The sequence below is a fragment of the Lepisosteus oculatus genome, chromosome 5 (assembly GCF_040954835.1).
Source record: "Lepisosteus oculatus isolate fLepOcu1 chromosome 5, fLepOcu1.hap2, whole genome shotgun sequence".
NCBI classification, from domain to species: domain Eukaryota; kingdom Metazoa; phylum Chordata; class Actinopteri; order Semionotiformes; family Lepisosteidae; genus Lepisosteus; species Lepisosteus oculatus.
This window is the reverse complement of record NC_090700.1, coordinates 55,401,847-55,421,837: the sequence shown is the minus strand read 5'-3', so window position 1 is coordinate 55,421,837 and position 19,991 is coordinate 55,401,847. Positions and strand designations below refer to the sequence as shown.

At 38.0% G+C, this 19,991-nt stretch overlaps 1 protein-coding gene across 1 annotated transcript in view; it reads left to right on the top strand.

The window, feature by feature from the left end:
* ntrk3a (neurotrophic tyrosine kinase, receptor, type 3a) overlaps nt 1–19,991 on the top strand; it is a 272,491-nt gene that overhangs the window by 137,680 nt on the left and 114,820 nt on the right. The window contains exon 11 of the mRNA XM_006628882.3: nt 2,471–2,573. Within this exon, the coding sequence (XP_006628945.2) occupies nt 2,471–2,573 (103 nt within the window). The remainder of the gene's footprint in view (nt 1–2,470; nt 2,574–19,991) is intronic.

Here is a 19,991-nt window from a genome sequence, read left to right as displayed (position 1 = left end):
CTGTTTCCCCAATGGCTTCAGAGCAAAACACAGATATTAGTGCAGTTAAATCAATCCCCAGTAACACTCTATTTGGCTGTCATATTATAAAACAGTAACAGTACTGCTGTATTTAATGTAAGCCACCTATTGCAGTTATGAGTATCAACTATTCATGCTGGTGTGTGAAGTGGTGTGTGGTAAGGGGAAAAAGAGACAGTTGGAAACAGCAGTAAGACAAGTTCTAGAGACCCCAAACTTTGACTTTGGGTCTGACAACACCTGCAATTGTGCATCTCTTGATCTCTGCAATGGGGCTTTTGTTGCTCACTTTTTTTCCGTTTGCTCCAGCTTCATTACACATCAGCTTCCTCTGGATTGCTGCCTTTCCCCCGCATGACCACAGTTGTTTTCCTTCCTCTTAAAAATGTAATTTCTCTTAGCTTTGGGCTATAATTGGTTAGGTGAAGATTATTTTATTCTCAATAAAACCTTATTAGCTGTGGTGTGGAAGCAAGCTTTGGGACACAGAACACATGCTTCCAATTGCTCTGGTGTCCTATCTTAATTATATAGAAGATTCAAGCGGAAGACAATTTTAGTAAGCATTTAGCTTATTTTTATTTTCAGAGCTATATTGTACCTAGCACATTTTTAGCAAAATGGATGCAAGTGAGAAATAGGAGACATTGCTTTCTTATGCTTAGATGAAGTAGAAATTTGAGTACTAAAGTTTGGGACTAGTGGGTCAACATAATTGCCTTTGATAATGATCTGTATTATTACAAGTTGTAGTATAGTATAAAGAAGGGTGATCTAGCAAAACGTGGGATACAGTACATCTAATGTACTGTCCTACATAGTGAAGCAAGAAATATGTTTTGGGCCACCAACCCTAGTAAATGAAGTGTCGGATTTAAAATACAATAAGCCCGAACAGTGAGCATGCAGCATATCAAATAATTCAATATACTGTATAGTACTAGGCCAATTATGGTGTAAGTCATCTACAACAAGAAGTGTACTGTAGGTGTGCTGTGCTGTTGATAACACTTGTGTGGTTGCAAGCCAGAGAGATAGACAGAGGTACAGCTTTCGCCTGAGTGGCTGAGCTTTGAGAAAATGTCAGAAGGTGGTCAGAGATATTACAATCCTGAATTTCTAAAGCTGGGAGAGTGGACAAGAGAGACGTGTGATGGAACATGGCAGGTAGGAAAGTGACTATGCAGACAACAGAATATATACTGTATACTATACATAGAGAGAAAAGTGGAAAATAAAGTAACCCCAATTTTTTGCAACATAGGACAGAAAAAAAAAGAAATGCTACAAATAAGAGGAGGTTATTTCGTCTGTTGGGTTGTTTTGCAGTATAGTGAACCTAAGTTTTTATCCGACCTGAAAAGCCCAGAGTCTGTGCCTCAGCCACCTACTTTTTTCTAGGATTTAAGTGTAAAAAAGTGTTTCTTATTCTCCTTCCTCAAATAATTCCATTTGAGTTTCAAATTGCGACCTTTTTATTACTGGGGCATGTCCAGCCCATAAACTGAAGTATCTACAATACAATCAATTCAATGATTCAAGTTACAGTATACTACAACTAGGAGCACTGTGTTGCCCTTACGGTAGGGATATATAGAATGTGCAAAGTCTTTTTTCGTGCCAAAGACATTTAGACTTTCTAATGTGCTCAAGATAAATCTTCCTTCTCACTAAGACTTGATGATAAATAAAATTTCTAAAATAGAGTTTACGTTCCCACTCTTCTCTGAAACAAGAAATGTGCTACAGGAAGGGTTCAAATGGTCAACTTCAGGCAAGTGCCAGTTAGAGAATCTAACAGACCACTGACTCCTTCAAACAGGCAGTGTTGCATGATCACATTCAATGTAAATTCACATTTGTTTTTACTTCAGGAGAAGCAAAAATGTTGTATTAAATCTTTATTAAATTAATATTAAAACTTCCATCAGTCTTCAGTGCACTCTTTAGAAAGCAACATATCGAAAATGTAGGTGTCTTCAAAGTCTCAAGGAAATTTCAGCTATTCCATTGCCCTGTTTTATGGAAGAATATTCATCTCTCAGGGCAGTTGGATATAGTTGGATATGAATGAATATTAAGAAAATTAAGAGTATAAGGGCAGCCTCCAAATAATTATTGTTCATATCCATAGTGATATAGGAATAAATGCATTGGAGTTCTTGTTATCTTTAATATAGATGCAGAGTACAAGAGGCAGTTTGCCTGTATTCTTTACCAGGGTTAGCATGTGAGAAAGAAAAATGATCCTGTAAACTGGAGAACTCATTGAAAATCTTCACATGGCGCTATAGTCACTTAGCCATGTATAATTTGCTTTTTACAGTGACAGAGCACTTACTGTATGCCTGGCTTGTGAAAGATATTCTGTGCCCATGAGCTGTGTTTTATTGAAGGTTTGACAGGATGGTGTTTAGATTAACTGAATCCTCTCGTCTCCTTCTCTTAGGTGTCAATTGCTGTTGGCCTTGCTGGATTCGCCTGTGTGCTTCTGGTTGTTCTCTTTGTTCTCATCAACAAATATGGCCGCCGTTCTAAGTTTGGAATGAAAGGTAAGAAAAAAAGCAACTTTTTCAAAAGGCTTTATATGCTAGATGGGTTTGGTTCTGACCTTTGGAGTTTCTTACACATGTCCTATGGAAGCTGCAGGGATTGTGAGGGTTTTTGACTGCTGCCAAAATAAAAAAAACAAACCAAAAGTCCACTTCAGTTGAAGTCAATGACTTCAAATGGCAGTCTTAGAGGTGTGCCAACAACCACCTGGAGCTTAATACCCTTAAAACAGTGGACATGGAGAATCCAGAAACATTCTCCAAAAGGGTTGGGTGCTTGGTTTTTGCAAAGATAGAATTAAAAGGATTGTGATTATCAGTGCTCTTTCACAGACAATAAATCATTGTTTTATTTCTGAATATTGTCTTTGGTTTGCGTGCAGAAGGTGCCTTTCCACAGCTTGTATTTCATTTATTTTACAATCCACTGAGCAGCTCTGTATGCCAGTGCCTTGTACAAACTCGGGCTTTATTTGAACAAGATGAGTTGATTCCACAGTGTTTCATCAAGGCAGTAAAAACGGATAGAGAAAGTAATTGTTCATTCTGGTCCATATTTGCAATAGCGCAGGGTGATTATTTCCTGTAATGCAGAAAGACTGGGTTGCAATGGTGTCAATCATGCTGAGAAATTCAAAAGGGGATTAATATGGCTTGGGTAGAGCTTAAGCTTTTATTTTGGGTCATATCCAAGTACTGTTTATCATTATTTACTGGCATCTGATAGTGTCAGTTTTAATGTATTTCTTTTTGCAATAGGATGTTTGTTTCAGCCATGGGCCCTAATGCCCACATCAGTGCTTGGCACTGACAAAGGGGCATCATTCCTTGCAACACTTTTAATCAGTGGCATGGCTGCCAGATTCTCCCTGTCTTCACTGGTGGATGTGAAGACTGAGACCAATGTTTTTTTTTAGTTATGCTGGTGTGTTGGTTTGGATTTTGCATTGAGTGCAAATAACTTTGGTCTCTGTAAATCCAGCCTATAGGAGCTGTTGTCTTTGAAGTATTATATCAACCTACTTTTTCTTTTTGTGGTTTTATACTTAACTGTTAATTGTTAAAATGCTGTCTTTTATAAAAACTAGATTAAATCTGGATACAGTTATCAATATAGGGCACTCCCATCATTGAGACAGTGAAAATCAAAATAAACTGAAATGTATGAATATTGATAAATTTTCTGAATACATGCAAAAATTATGCTTAGCCTTAAAATGTGTTTTCTAGAACCACTGTATGAAAGTCCAGGCAACTTTATTTCTTCAAAATATTTTACTTTATTAACTCTGTCTAGTTCAAAGCCATGGTATGTGCATTGACTGGCAGGTGGGCAAAAGCAAAAAATGAAATCTGATCTTAATTTTGCCCAGTTTCAAAACTATTTCTGAATGAGAAAAGAAAGCTTTCAACAACCACCACCAGCAACAACAACAGTGTTAAAGGCAACGTTTTTTTTTCTTAAACTCAATACAAGAGCCTGCAGCAATTTATTTGTCTTTAAGCATCAATAGGATAGTAATAGCCTGCTGTATCTGATGTTAACTACATTAGAATACCCTGAGGCCTCTTCTGTTGCCTGTTGTCTGCTAAATGAATGCGATCAGTGCTGGCTGGCGATGTTTGGCTTGGCTCTTTGCCATCTTCATTGACTTTCTCCATTTCACTCTGGGTCCCACAGGGGCACTCTTTTTCTCTGGTTTCTCACCCTCCACCTCCCCTCCCTTCCCGCTGCCCGTCCGTGTGGAAAGCATCCCCTGTCTGATAACAACAGCGTAGGCTCTCCATCCTGTTAACAAAGTTAATTAAAAGCAGATTACATCGATATCATCACCAGATGCAGATTTTTTTTTTAAAAAAAGCAAAGGAGGAGGGAGAAGAACGCCTTTGCGAGTCTGGAGAGAAATCTGTTTCCGGTGGCCCGTGATATGGCTCATTTAACCTCCAGCTGTTTATATGTGCACATGCAACATGTGTCCTGTTCTTATGTATTTTTTGTTCAATTTACATTTACGCTTCGAGCCGAGAATGCATGAGTGTCATGTCGGGCTGTTTGGTGGCATTGCATCGATGCAGAACAAAAGCGAGGGTTAGCTGCTGTATAATTTACATTTTAATTAATTTTCTAATTGGGATTCTCTGACCATCCCTGTCTGTATGAGGACATGTGTCCGCTCAAGGCAGAGCTTGGTTCAAGATCTGTGAAGGAATGCAAAACGATAACAGATTTCTCTCTCCAGACTGATATGTTTTTTTTGTACTTTTCCTCCCACACCATCCAGAGGCTGTTGCTATGGCAACCACTATGACTGACAGGTGACAGCTAGCTGAAAAGACAGTGTGACTGCTCTTTCTAGATAGAGAAAGGTTGTACATGTATTTTAATTTTTTAATTTCAGGTTCTTTTGATTTAATTCCGGTTTGTGGTTGAAGGCTTAATGAGGATGTATTTTTAAAGAATCTTCAAAAACTACTTTTTGTGACAAGAACCATAATTACGTTACCATTTGCAAATTCCTTAAGACAGGGTTATTCTCAGGAAAAGAAATGCAATAAACTTTTTTAACAAGTTATTGAATCAGAAAGTTTGAAAGACTCAAGCTAATCAATGTTATATTAATAGTTAAACAGGATCCCTCCTGTCTCTTTCTTTTTCTCCATAGTGCTTAAAAATGTGCCTGAGGTTAATTATTTAGAGTCTATTTTGTAAAAAAATAAGTTAGATTTACTACAAGGGAGAACCAGAACAAATAACAGCTGGATTTTTTTCTGCATCCTATTGTAAATGTTTGAAATCATAACTGAAAGCTGGGAGTGATGAAATATATGAGGGGCTTTTGAAAACAGAACAAATACTGTTATTTCCTATAGTCATTTGTTGTGTTTTTTAATGCATTCTCATTACACTTACTGTAAGTATGGTTTACTTTACTATGCTCAGGAATTACTTTATGGTAGCTGGGGTACAATAGTACAATTTCAGCACACACTGGCATAAGTCCAGCTTTCATATTGCATCGTGTTCCTGTTTGTTGAAGGAAGCTTTCATCGTTTCTCTGGAGGTGTGTCTGTGTGCATGCAGGGGGGGCGTGCCAGCACACTTCACCCACGAGCCCAAGCCAGAGAATTGAAAATCGAGAACAACGTAAACACTTTGGGCTATCAAAAGCAGGGCGGCACATTGCCGTTTTGTATTGCCTTAACATTATCTAAAGCAATGATTTATTCAAAACGTCAGTGCTTTTACCCACATCAGCCTATAAATAAATCACCTGCCAGAGGTTTTTTATAAAAGGACAAGCTCTGTATAATATTGGTTTTGGATTTGAAATGGGTAGGCAGATAGAAAGGTTTGATTTAATTTAGGTGATAATGTTTTCGTCTGTGCGCTGTATAACTGGTCTATCCGCTATGGGTAGTTACACTACAGGGCATATTTAACCCAACAGCTGGCTGCTGGTTCTTATTCCACCAGGACTATCTCCCAGGACTGAAAGCAGTAATTCCATTAGTGCTACCTTAAACTGCCCGCAAGGTTTCAGACCTGCTGTTTGCAAAAAATCCTCAGATATTCTGATAGAATATAGCACTCCATGGCATGGCATTAACAAGCCGCTGAATCATCCATCCTCTTGTGAAAGGCCCAATTATTTGCACTGGGACATGGCATGTTGTTGAGTTGTGCATAATCGGAGGTCCTTATTTTGTGTATTAATTGGTGAAATTTTATTTACTAATCATCTGGCACTGCTGTTTTCTAAAATAACATCATTATTAGTCTTCTCACATACACACAAATTCTACAGGTTATATAAGTCATTCATTAACATTTAGTGAAGATAAAAATTTCTGAAAATGCCAGGCTGTAATTATCTCATTCTTACAAGAAGTAATGCTAATGTGTTACTGCACTTAAATATTTCATGCTGTAATTATTTAAAGACTGAAATAATTATTTTGCCTGAACATCCAAGCCGAGATACAGTAGGCTGGGTTCTCTGCTTGTGAAATTGTGCTGAGAGCCCAGTTCACCTGCACACAAGTTTAGAAATGTGCTTTTATGTTATTAATTTCTGACCTTGGTAATTGAAATAGCTTATGCCTTATTCCCACAGCAGGTATGGCAAAAAGGCAGTCTTTCAGTAGAAATGTGCAGCAAATGGTTAGCTTTGATTAAATTCTTTTTTGTGTGTCATTTCAGTTTGTTGCTGATTTTCATGCTGAATCTTTTATTTTAAAAAGAGGTGTATTATTCCTTCAGCAGGAGAAAAGGCAAATGTGACTTTGAGTGACAAGAAAAAAAACTAACCTCCCTATGGCAGTTATAATCTTAATATTCCTTTTTCCATTAGGAAGTGATCCGACTCTGTGACCCTGCCAATGGGAGAATGAGAGAGATGGGCCAGTGTGCCTGTGGCTAACAGACCCGTTCTTTCCAGGTTCTGTTAAATACGGTCAGCTTCTGGCCATTGGTCCTGGCCACTCCATCCCCCACCTGCTTGTAAGCTATGATTGGCTGATTGTAATTTTAGCTCTACGGAAGTACAAACTCTCATTAAACTCTCATTGCTGGATGTGGTACATTGGGTTTTCTTTTTACAGTTATTATTGTTTTGTTGTTTTTTTCAAATGGGTTACAGCCTGTGTCATGCCCTCGATGAATTAATGCCAGGGTCCTGCCTGCAGGGACTTGGAGATCCTGGATGAGAATAGGGCTGTGTTGTGCTGTAGAGCATCAGCATTGATTTACTCATCTCCGAAGCCCAAGTACCAAGCAATCAGCCCAGGATGATGTTTTTCTGCCAGAGTGGTTGATTTATTCCTTTATCCAGCTATCAGGGGATAATTAAATGTTTTTTGGAAAGGCATGGGGATCTCTGATTGGTGGGTGGGAAGGAGAGCAGGCCCTTGAGTTCTTGAGAAAGAGCTGGTGGTGACTTCAGTCTGTCCAGCACAGAGAGGCATCCCAGGCCGAGGGGCAGGGTTCATTCCTGCATGAGCAGGCAGACCTGCAGGGCGACAGGGCATCTGAGTCACCACTTACTGAAAAAAATTTAAAGAATTAATCATAAAATAAGCCATGAGGTGCTTTTTGATAACAGTGCCTACATTTGTTTTAGCCTTTTGGTGTCATACAGTATGAAATGCCATAATGACTCTTTCTCAATTTCAGTCAGAGAAAGAAGAGAAAGTTGCTCAGTCCAAGATACCAGTAATAACTGATATATAAGCCAAAGGAAGTGCCAGCACCAGTATTACTGTTCCTGTTGCTAATAACCATAATTATAATATGGACATCTGCAACAATGACAACAGCCAGGTCAATAATGATAATAATGAAGCATTGAGCACTGGCTTGTTTAGTATTTGCCTGTTTTTTTCTGTATGGCTTGTTGATCCTACAGTAAAAGAAATTATCCAGGAAATGTTAAGTGCTATTTTCTTACTTAAATCATCTCCAAAAGAGTATCACAGCCCTCTGTTGTTTCACAGCACATTAAAGAAGTCTCAAAGGATGTTTATTTTGTGAATTTTTAGCTTTAGACAGACCCTGCTTCTTGCAGGTAAACTGTATCAAAGAAACATGTTGAAGATCATAAAGAAGTGGAGTATTATGGGAAAATATTAGCAATAAGTTATAAATAAAAAATGTGGCCATTAAATTGCCAAGCAGGTTGTCTGGTCAGCGCTATGCTCCCCTGTGGAAATTAACCTGCTCTGGGGGCTGTTTAAAGGTTAATGTGGTGATGGACAGTTTACACAGCCCAGCTGTGGAAGCTTGAAAAGAATGATTCCATTAGATATCTGCAAGTCTCCTTCATTTCCACAATAGATTCTCTGCCAAAAGGGAAATTGAATATAATTGTGTTTTGTCTTAAGCAATAGCCTTGTTATCTAAATAAAATCACATTTTCTGTCCAAAGGGCTTTAAGTCATGTCTGACTTTTAACCCACAGGGTTGTGCTATTATCATTTTAGAAATATTACTAAAAGTAAAGTTTTCATTTGGCACAGGATGATAGAGTACTGCATGATAGAATACAGCACTGTATGCTGAAGGACCAAAGGATAGAAGTGAAACTTATCTAAATTGGTCATGTCATTTTTTTCTAGGCCCTTTCTTGCTAAATAGTTTTTTTTCAGTTATTCGCATATCTGCGGCCAATCAATATAGATGGGAGTGAGTGCCTTCACTGGGAAATAAGAGACATAATTTAAAGCTGCAGCTTTATCAGAGTCCTCCATTGAGATAAAACACCAGCTCCAGCAGTCAGGAGCAGTTAACACCAGTGGAGTCTTTATTTCTGTAGGACGGCAGCATTTTCAATGTTAGATATGACACTTTTGCCACTGTTAGAAACCTATTCAAAGGATAAGAATTGTAATGCTGCTGCCCTGTTTTAATTTTTTTTTCTGGAAACTAAACCATTAGAAATAATTTTGAAATCTTTCCCACTTACCTACTACAATATATAGTGTATACAGTATATCCTCACCTGGAAACACTCACACTTACAGTGCATGTATAGTCCTTTCTACTGTAGCTCAGGTAGGGCCAGCATGAACTTTAGCACAGTTTACCTCTGCTAATTTCCATCACTGCGGCTCTTTAGTAGGCTTGCCCATCTTTCACAGGGATCCCCATAATGAATTGTTGGCCATTTGACCTAAAGTATTTGTTTCAATCTGCTGCCTATAGAATACATCTAATTCTTAAGATTCGTTTCCCACCTGCTGAAAGATAATAGCACCTCAGTGATAAGCTACATTTATAAAATGCGAGTAATTTAATTAAAACTAATTTTGCTGTAGCATAGCAGAGCACTTTTAAAAGACTGCAGACGTTCATGATCTTCCAACATAAAGACCAGTTTACCTACAAAGAGTCATGAAGATAAGGAGTTCTGCCCCAGGGCCTGACGATTGTCTCAGGCACAACACCTGGGCCACACAGTGCAGTCGAATCACAGAGCTGCAGCACCACATGACCAGGCCCCTGACTGCAAGCTGGTGATGAGAAGAATTTCAAGGAGGCAGGCCGGCGTAGCTGTGTATGCATGTTTCAGCTGATTTTTTTTTATTAGGTAGTTTAGTGATCGAGAACAGTATTACTGTGACAGTAGGATCTCTGTCAACGTCCGCAGACAGTACGGTACACCACACACGTTATCCCACTTAAATTACACGCGTTCATACATCCATCTTCCGGTCAGCTAGCTAGCTCGCGAGGGTGCACACTCGGGGCTCGGCTAGCGGTTTCTCATTCCATACACGCAAAACATAACCGCATTTTACTTCGAAACCAGTCCTTGTTATTCAGACACAGACACTCTCAAGGATAATGTTATGTTTTCTGTTTATTTGTACTAAGCTGTGTTTAGGAGGCTCCTTCGCTAGGCTGCGGGGAGAGTTAGTTGATAGGACCTAAGTGTGATGGGACTCCTAGTTTAAAACTCTTGGAGGAAGTTTTTTCTGTTCTACTTTGTTGTTTTTTTGCACTAAATATAATTGTTTTTTGGGAGCACTGTTCAAATAAACCATCTAAGTGCTATTGTGGCTGAGCCATCATTCTGTTTTGAAATAAGTCCCTTGTTTCATCAATTTCCCTATGGTATTAATAACGTATTGTAACGCTTACGGCCGACAGGTACTGTGTAAGAGCCGGCTTACCAGAGCGGTGACGTCGCCGCCCTTCCCTGTGATAGCAGGACTACAGCTACTGGGTTCAGACTTCCATTGTTTAGAAGTTTGATACATTTAGAAGTTTAAAAGCTGTTGGCCACAAAATCAACATCTTCAGTTCAACTCCGTCTGTACAGGAGACCTCAGAACACAGCAACGGGTCTGATATACTGTGGCCTTGTGTATTTCTCTGACATGAAATGCATGGGTGGATCCAGAATGTTTGGTTGTTTTTTCTCACCTGATGGCTAATTCTGCACAGAGGAGCTGTCCTCATGTGTTCTCTTTCATTATCTACGGTGCAGCAGAGCCTTCTGGAAACGATTTGCACTGCCTCTTGGATCCAGAGAGCACCCGCATGCATGGTTGCAGGTGATTGGGCATGTGGTGAAATCAAGTGAGGAAAACCGAGTTGTGATGCTGTGAACGTTTACTTTGCTGTTTGCTTCTGTTCTCCACACTCACACCAGCCCCTGCCTCCTTCACTCAGAGCCTTAGAGGTCCTTTCCTCTGTATAGTCACAGGGCGGTTAACACACCACTGAAGCAAAGTACATCATTCATGACTGAATGGTTTTCAGCTACGACTGGAGAGATTGAAGAGGAAATGGCCGAGAGTGCCTGTGTCCTACAGTCACATACTGTACCAATCTGCAGGCATCAACCTGTAGAGCTGTGGAGAAAGCAAAGCAAACGAATAGTGAGCCATTGTGTTGTGAGTGGGGTTTGGTATTATTTGAGGATGGGGGCTAATTTCTGGAGGGTGTCATTGTATCATGCTGTATATGGAGCCTGAAAGCCATTATATCCAGTCAAGACAGTACATCTAGGCGACCTCTATGAATATACTGTAGTGTTCTTCATGATAAATTTGGCATGTCTTGCAAACCTGAAAAGTGCCGTGCAATGACATCAGTGTAATCCAATTGGAATGGTCATTGGTGTTACTAGCAGAATTATGCCTCAGATGATGAATGACTTCCCTGAAAATAATTGAATATGAGGGGCAGTTGCATCTTCAGCAGCTTATAACTTCAGCTTTTGGTCAAATCAAGTGTTGATTTGTCTGGATCACTTTTTTTCATACTGTATAGGGTGTATACGTATGATCTGAAATGTGTAGTGAACAGCAAATTACTGAAGTGAATTGACATTTTTACATTTTACATTTGCTGTACATTACATTTTACCAGACGTTTTACCATAATTAACCAGTAAGGGTAACATTTTCTATTTCGGTACAATGTCGCAAAAACAACAGTGCTACCCTAGCAAGAGTTCAGGAATAATTCCTTCTCTCAAGGGAATCTCATACTGTACATTGAGATGTGATTGATAGAACAGGATCTAATTGAAGTGTTACCCCAGCAGACTACTTACTGTAATTTTTTAATGAAACATGGTCTCATGGTTAAGAGAACAGGTGCATTTTGGAAAGGAAGTATGAGACACTTTGTTTTTTATTCAAACGAGTTGAACAACAGCTACTGGTAAGCAAATAACTAAGATGGCCAAAATGCCTGCATCTCATTTCTTTCATCTTTGTGTGTATTTACTTTGATCTAGGATGATGATGGGGATTAATTGCAACATCTTTGTGGTGATTATAGTGTAGGTCTGTCCTCACTCTCCTCTGAAGTAGCTTTCGGCTTTTCAGTTCAAACCAGAACTCTTTAAGGTGTTCTCGTTTATTCATTTTCCTTAATGATACACGGGGAGAACCCCTGGAGAGAATGACTGTCGTCCCTCTTGCTGTCTCTCAAATAGAACAGAAATATCAGGCTGGGCACAGTAATAACAACAAAAGACCCACTCTGTGAAAAAAGGACACATAAACCACCAGAGCTCTTTCCTTGTCAGATTACTGATGAGTCAAGGACAGTATCTAATTGTTTGTTTGATAATCCTGGTATTTGACTGTATTTGACAATTGGTGTAGGTAAAATTCTATGATACAGATCTATAACAAAGACAATGATCTATAATAATAATAATGATAATGATGATGATAATGTTGTGTTTTTATTACAGTAAAAGCTGTCTTTACACATTTGACTATTCAAACAGTGCCACTCTCAGAAAAAAACCTTTACAAGAATTCTTCACTCCATCGATTTCTTATTATTGGCAAGTGACTAGATCCATCTCAGCATACAGTGTTTTGTTGAGTGAAGAGATGAACTCAAGTCTTCAGCAGCATATAGCTTATAAAATGTTCACAAGAGACAATTCTTGGTGTGCATTGAAACATATAGTGCACTCTGATATTTTGACTGGGACCTGACATGGAACTGACATGTTTTAAAAAGTTCAGGTGGGTACACCTTAAGAAGGCTCCACGGCCAAAACGTCATGTTTTCTTTCTTCTTATATTTTCAGCATGGAATAAACCTATTACATGTTTTAAAAAGGTTATTTCCATTCTAATTGACACTTGTTGACTTCAAATAGGTGGAAGGACAAATTTAGAAATAAAAATGTTTTGTTTAAGCAGTGGCAAGCTTCCACAATTATCAGTCCCTGAAATGTCCGGAGTTCTAATATGTATTCTACATATGTCCTATAAAATAAGATGAATGATAGACACAATTCCAGTGGATTTGCCTCTTATTAAATATATGCTTCATCCATGTCCTTCAGGTTGCTGCCGATATGATTGTCCTAAATTAATCACAGCAGCCACTTCAGTTAAAAATTAAATCAATGCCTTAATATCTTAATAGGGGGGTATCTTAAAAATTTCACAAAATGTCTAATTATTTACAGCTTCCTTAATCTATAATCATCATCTGCTGTTTTGTAATTGCTTTAACAACAACAATAATAATAATAATAATAATAATAATAATAATAATAATAATAATGATGATGATAATAATGATTTTCAGAGTTATTTTACTGGGACATTACAGGACGTTTTTGACATAGTCAGAGTGAGATATTGGTGTGAATTAAAACATAAATGTGGCTTACATTTTTGGATAAATTACAAAAGATTGGATGTGCATCATCCCTATTACATTTAATACTTAGTGTATTTTGTTTGTGAGCTTATGCATGAAAAGGTTGTATTCTGTACAGAAGCACAGTATACCGGACTGTGGAAAGAACAAACACTGTAGATACATCAAAAGGAGTAAATTGATTGGAGATTCAGTACAGTGCCAAAGCTGAGAGAAACTGTTCAAAATAGAAAACTGTCATAATGAAAATTCCTGTAAAATACAGTACAAGAGGCAGGAATCCCTGATATCCAACAGGACTCCTAACAAGGTAAATCTGATGCATTCTCTGTGGTTCATTGGAAAAGTAAAGAGTTCCTCAGAGAGTCATGTAGCACTTATTTTTTCAGCTTAGCAACACTTAAAAACTATTCTTAGTAAGAGATAGTCATTAAACTTGAAATTACATGTTTAAACCATACATATTTTTTGTCATCTTGAAAGCCTCTATTTAACCATTGTTTGTTATTTTTAAATTACATACTAATAAAGTTTACAGGGAGAATAGTGTATTTTTCCAGTGCTTTCTTTAGAATTTTAAGGGTAGTTTATTATTCAAACATAGGGAACTACATTTCAGAGCTCTGTCTTTTATTTTTAAATGCTAAGTGCCACTTAGTGACTACATATTCTTAAACTTCGGTGGTGGTGGGGGGGGGGGGGGGGGGAAGAAAACATCTTTTTCTTTACTTGAGTATAGTTGTCTGGAAGTATAGTTTCTTCCAGATTCAGGCCATCCTCGCAAGTAAAATAAAGGGAAGTGATTTGTATTGTAGTTGTAAGCAAGCGAAAGCCCATCATGTATTGTACTCAACCTCCTGTCTCTTAGCAACTGAAAATAGAACAGAAATATCAATTATAGAGTGATCCCCTTGTTCCAGCCACCAAAGGGACTGACTAAAAGGGTTTTAATAGAGAGTTGGTAATAACTGAGAAAGAACCTTAGAAAGACTGCAAATTAAAAAAAGGACAGAGATAAAAGTCTTAGTGGCCAAATGGGTAGGAAAGAGGGAGCTCCACTTTCTTTATGGATAAATCTTAAGGAGCCAGAAATTCCTGGCTTCTTGAATACGAACTTCAAGAAACTCTGGGTTCCACTGCAAGTGCTCTCTGAGATCTCCAGCAAGCTGTGTTATTTACAGAGATGCTCTTGAGGAAAGTGAGGGAAGCCTTCTCATCAGATGACCATAGAAGGTGGCTCTAAGTACCAATTTCAAGTCTCAGAGCAGAGGAAAGCACTCTGCATTCTTAAACACTGCTGGTGATTGCATCCATTCTTCTCATCCATATGCAAGCGACATAACGGTTTGGTAGATAATTCCTGTTCTAAAGCTGTTCCACAGCTTTGGACAGTTTTACAGTTTCTTAATTCAGCTGTTCAATTCTTTTGGTCTTTGGTTACGTTTTGTTTCTGCAAATGTAACTGGTTGTAGGTTCAGGCCAGGGGCAAGGTTCTTCACCTGCATTGTCTCTGCTGTATAAATGGGTGCAAATGTACAGTAAGTCACCTTGGATGAAATAACATAGTTATATGCATTAGGTTACTGATGTGGACCACTGGGGATTCAAGCCTGGTCCTGGAGATCCTTGGTCTTTCAGGATTTATGGTATTGGTGGGTACTGGATTGATATTTTAAATTGTCCAATTAAAGCAGCCCAAGCTTGACCACCTGCACTAGAGCTACTTATTTTTTCCCCCGGAATTTAAATCATTTTCTCAAAAAGCTTTTTCTGAGATCTTGACAGTTTAAGACCCATCTTTAATGGTTCTCCATTTATCAATATTAGTCTACAACAAATGTTATGTATTACCTGCAGCTAGAAAATGGTACCTATAAAAAGAAGGATAGATTATAACACAGCTGGGAAATCAGCCCAGTTTTGTGTATAAGACTGAAACTTCAATAGGATCAGGGTCAAAATTCAATATTTAAAAGCACCTAAAATGCAGTGAAGCATAAATAAAATACAGAGGAATGTAAGGAACTTTACTGGCAACACATCCTTTCCATCTGTGGGTGATTCCTGGTTATTAAAGTCTTTATTGCATTTTTGTCTGGGGAGTGTAATAATCTCTGGATACTTTTTGAAAAGTCTGTTTTTGAAACTAGTGTCAGCTTTTCTGTGTCTTTCAGGAGAACCCTTTTTCTTTTTTAACCTCAGGGAGGGTTTGTCAGTTATTAAACTAAAGGCTACAAAGCAGAATTTGTGGAGAACAGTCTCCTTTGAGTTTGTGTGAAAGACCAAAGTGCAGTTGTGGCTCACTGAAATAAGTGACTCTGTATGAAGCTGAGATGCTGTTATATTACATTCAGACTAATGTTTAGACCTTATTTTCTGCTGCTTTACACAAGTCTGCATCTGTCCTCTGTCACTCAGGACAAAACACTTATTTTTACTTTAACATCTAAGATTGGCTTGCTATTCAGTGTTTCTGTACGGGTGACCTACAGTACAAAGCTAACATACTGTAATGAATACAACTCTCAATATATACAGTATTTGTATTGCATATAGTATACAGTATATGTATACTGTACATATATACTGTATGTGAAGAAATTAATATTATTGTCAATTTAAAAATATAATTCAACATAAAGAGAGAGGTAAATGATGCATCATTATTATCATTATTTAATCGAGGGATGAAGGCCTGTTGAAGATTCTCACCTTCTTCATCCTGAAATTCCTAATTTTAATTCTACCAGATTTGGTGCTAATGTTATAATGTCATCATCAAATTGTACAGTAGATGATTTAAAGAGATTTCATAGATCTTTTGACCTTTTTCTTACCAATGGAGCATCCAGAAAACTTCCAATGGGTCCTTTAAAGAGCTTCGGAGGGCTTGTTTCTACAGTATCTAATTTCTGAGATCTTTGTTTCTCTTGCTGTAAAGAAGTATCATACCATCTTGTTCACTATTTTTGGCTTTTTTTGGTGATATACATTCTATGAAAACTCACGCCACTACCTTTGACACTCTTCTCCTCTTTTTCTCTCTATATACACACAAAAGTACAGTGTGAAAAGGGGCGATTCAGATACAACAGATATCAATGTTGAGAAGTACCACCGAAACTGCCTTGCTGTTGTTCGCAGGTGTGTATTTAAGGAAAGAAAATAGGGGTAATTTCTTTTGACAAAGGATGTTTACAGTGGACCACATGACATTGGTATTTTAATCCAAAGAGTCGAAATGTTAAAATGCCCTGAAAGCTAAATGATCAATGTAGCACATTGAGAGAGAATATGTCACCCTGTAAAGACAAGCAATTGACAAGTAGATTGACCGTGACATTTTCTTAAATTGATATGGGAATGTAATTACTGAAGGTGTACATTATAGTATAATTTGCTGTTAATCTATTGTAAGGTAGATATTTCAATATATATCATAGAAATAGATGTCTATTATTTATTCAATTATTCTGAGTGAATTGTGTTGACTGGAATGTCACAGTCAGTAAAGTGTTTATAACTTGCACACACTCTTCACGATCAGCCCCTAATACTTGTTTGAAAATGAGTATTGCTCTACTGTATACAGATCCAATTGCTGCCTCTGGTTAGAAAAGGGTTTTGTTCAGATTCAATTTCTCTTCATACATTGGGCAATTTTAAAAATTTATGAGAAAACAAAATCAGTCATAATTTTGTTGTTATTGTTTAGAATTTTTTAATCAGTTCCATGTAAGATGTAAGGGAAAAACTAATTTAAAAAGATGAATCCATGGTTAAATTTTACCTGCAAAACCCAGAAATTATGTAATTGACAGAGAGACTCTCATGTACTTTTTTAATGATTATATTCAATATTCTTTGTGGGAGGTTCAGTACTGCAGTCTTGAAATGAAACACGCAAAAGGATAATTCCACTTTGAAAGGCAGAAAATAAGAAAAAAAGAGCTGTTGAGTCCCCTTCATGTTTGAGTCCTTACACCTGAAGAAGGCACAGCAGCTGAAACATTGTTTTTATATCTATTTTTCCAAACATATCTCTATCTGATCCCTTGCAGTCCACACACTGACACCCAAACATTCTCTATGAAATTGTCACTCCTCGGTATGAAACCTCATGGTTTTTTAAGGTCAGAGCCAAGCAAATATCTTTGCCTTGTGCCTGTGCTCTCTCGTGGCCTGGCAGGTAGTTGATGACACAACCATCTGAAAACAAAAGGATGTTGGAGTCACATATTTCTACTTTAATGGCTTTCCCATTAGCTCTTGACACTGCAGATTGTCAAAGTTAGCTTTGTAATCCTCATGGGGCTTTAATCTTCACAAACCCATAAATTCACTCAATCCCGTGACTCTGTGAGAAAGGGACTTCAACTGTTGCTCCAAAGGAATTTGGTTCCCAAAGGATGTACTGTAAGAGGTCAGTCTTCATTTTGTTATTAAGTTTCCATTTTCATTGGATTTGTTTTAAATGCTTGTTACAGTGCAAATACTTATTTGATACCGTTAAGCTATATACAGTACATGGAGATGCACAGTACGTAACAATAGTATTAAAAGTGGATTAATGATGATGATTATAATATAAAGCACATTCATTTTTTATGAAGGCTTATCAATGTGGTGTGATGTCATGGATGTCCATTTTCTTATAAAATCATGCGTTGTAAGGAATCAGTGATCCTTTAATTTGCAGTGAAGTCACAATTAGCACCAAGCTTTGGTGGTGCATTTCCTTAGAAATACTGTATGAAATCTCATGTGAAATGTATTGCTGCAGTTTGTACAGAGCTGCACTCCAGAACTGTAATTCATTACATACAGTATGTGCAGAGTGCATTAGGGCCTGCATTTGACGCGTTCATTTCTCTGTTGTATTGAAAGCAACCACAATTTCCCAAACATAATTAAAAGGCAAAGGCATCTGTCAGTACAAATGATATTGATTGGTAATAGAATACTATAGATAATTGGGACGTCTTAAAACCAGTCATGTTCTTGTCTGAGTTCTCACTGGCAGGGCTGCGCTCCTCATACTGCCTGTTTACTAGCATGTTGTCGTTGTCTTTTTTTCCTTCATTATTCACAAGGGAGGTAAGCGCTCCACGGTGTAATCCTGGCCCAGGGGAGCCCTGCCGAAGAAAGCAAAACAAACATGCCAGCAGTCTGTCAGCAGGCTGCAGCAGTCGGATCCATTTAGTTCCAGACGGTGCCCAGGATGTTCCAATTTAGAGGCGGGTTTGAAGGCAGGAGGGGGAGATGGGACTCTGTCACTGAGCTTGAGTTGTCATGGCAGCACCTGTGGTATTTAATGGGCAGGCTGGCTTGTTCCTTTAGGCAGGAAAGTCTCCTGTCACCAATTAGGCACCTGTGTTGTCTGACATTCTCCCTTGTTGTTTTTTTTTAAACTGGCAGGTCAGGATCTTTACATCCCGGCCACTCACCCCCATAGTACTGTAAGTCTCTTTAGAGGAAGTGTGGTAGAGATGCATGTGATTATTGATTGAGAGGGACTAGGACAGACTCTGGTTGCCTTCCTAGCAATAGTCTGGGATTAAGGAGGGTGGAACACAAAGGACAGCTTTCACTCAGCCTGCTAATGATAGGTCTTCTTTGATTTATAATAATAAACCATAATTTATTTTAGCAAGTTAGTTAACTATAACCTACTGTACCTGTTCCAAATCAGTGCTGAAGATCTCTTAGAATCTTATTTTAGATTCTAAACACATGTGCATTTGACACAGCAAACCAAACCTAAAATATTATTGTAAGCCAAGCATCATTAAGTGTTTTACGATTGTTAACTTTTGATAGATTATATGTGTGTTGATGTTCAATACCAATGTTATCTGAGCAATCGAGAACTCCTCAAGGCAGAACTAAGGCAGTGAGATGCTTAACAGTGGTTGAACACATTGGAAATTGAAGATTTGGGGTTGAGTCAGAGCAAACAGGAAAATCTCTAAAAATGACTTGTATATTGGGGGGGAAAAAAAACTTGTATTGCTTTCAAGACTCACTTTCTACTGCAGAACTGATTTTGGACATGGGATACAGTTGTGGAGCTCTAAGACTGAGAATGTTTTATACTTTTCCATATCCTGGCTATCCAGATGAGATGTGAAAATTGTCTATCATGGTCTTTGTTTATAGCCGTATACTGTACTCTAAATGCTTACCCAATAATATAATTACTGTATTATAAATCTGTAAAATATTGTATCTAAATCTAATACATTAGAGATTCATTTCTTGCTTTTTTCAATATTAATGCTTAATTCCTAATTTGATTTCAGTTGTTTGTGTAATTAATCAAAGGGAACATCTCTTCTACAGTTTGTCCTCAGTCACAGATGGTTTAGAGATACAGTACCTGCAAATGTAAATTCTGCAGGGCTGTGCCCCTGGCTGTCCAGATTTCGGAAAGCAGGCTCAGTGGACCAAGTAACAACAGTTGTGCCTCCACAGCTGGAGCACCGTGACAAGCATGAGCTTCCAGAATGTGCAGCCAAAGTCTACATCATCCTGCTGAGAGCCATTGCAGTAAGGATGGCAGGTTGATTAGGACAGTTTTCTATTTCTGAGATCAACTTTCAGACCCAATAGTTTAACTTGATGTTGTAAGGTAAGATGTTTACCTCGCTGAACCTTACTGGTCAGAACAAAAAAAAAATGTTTAAGTATTAGACAAAAGATTTAAATGTGGTCTGATTATGCCTACCACAGAAATATTTATTCTATGATGTTCAGTTCTGAGAGAACGTCTT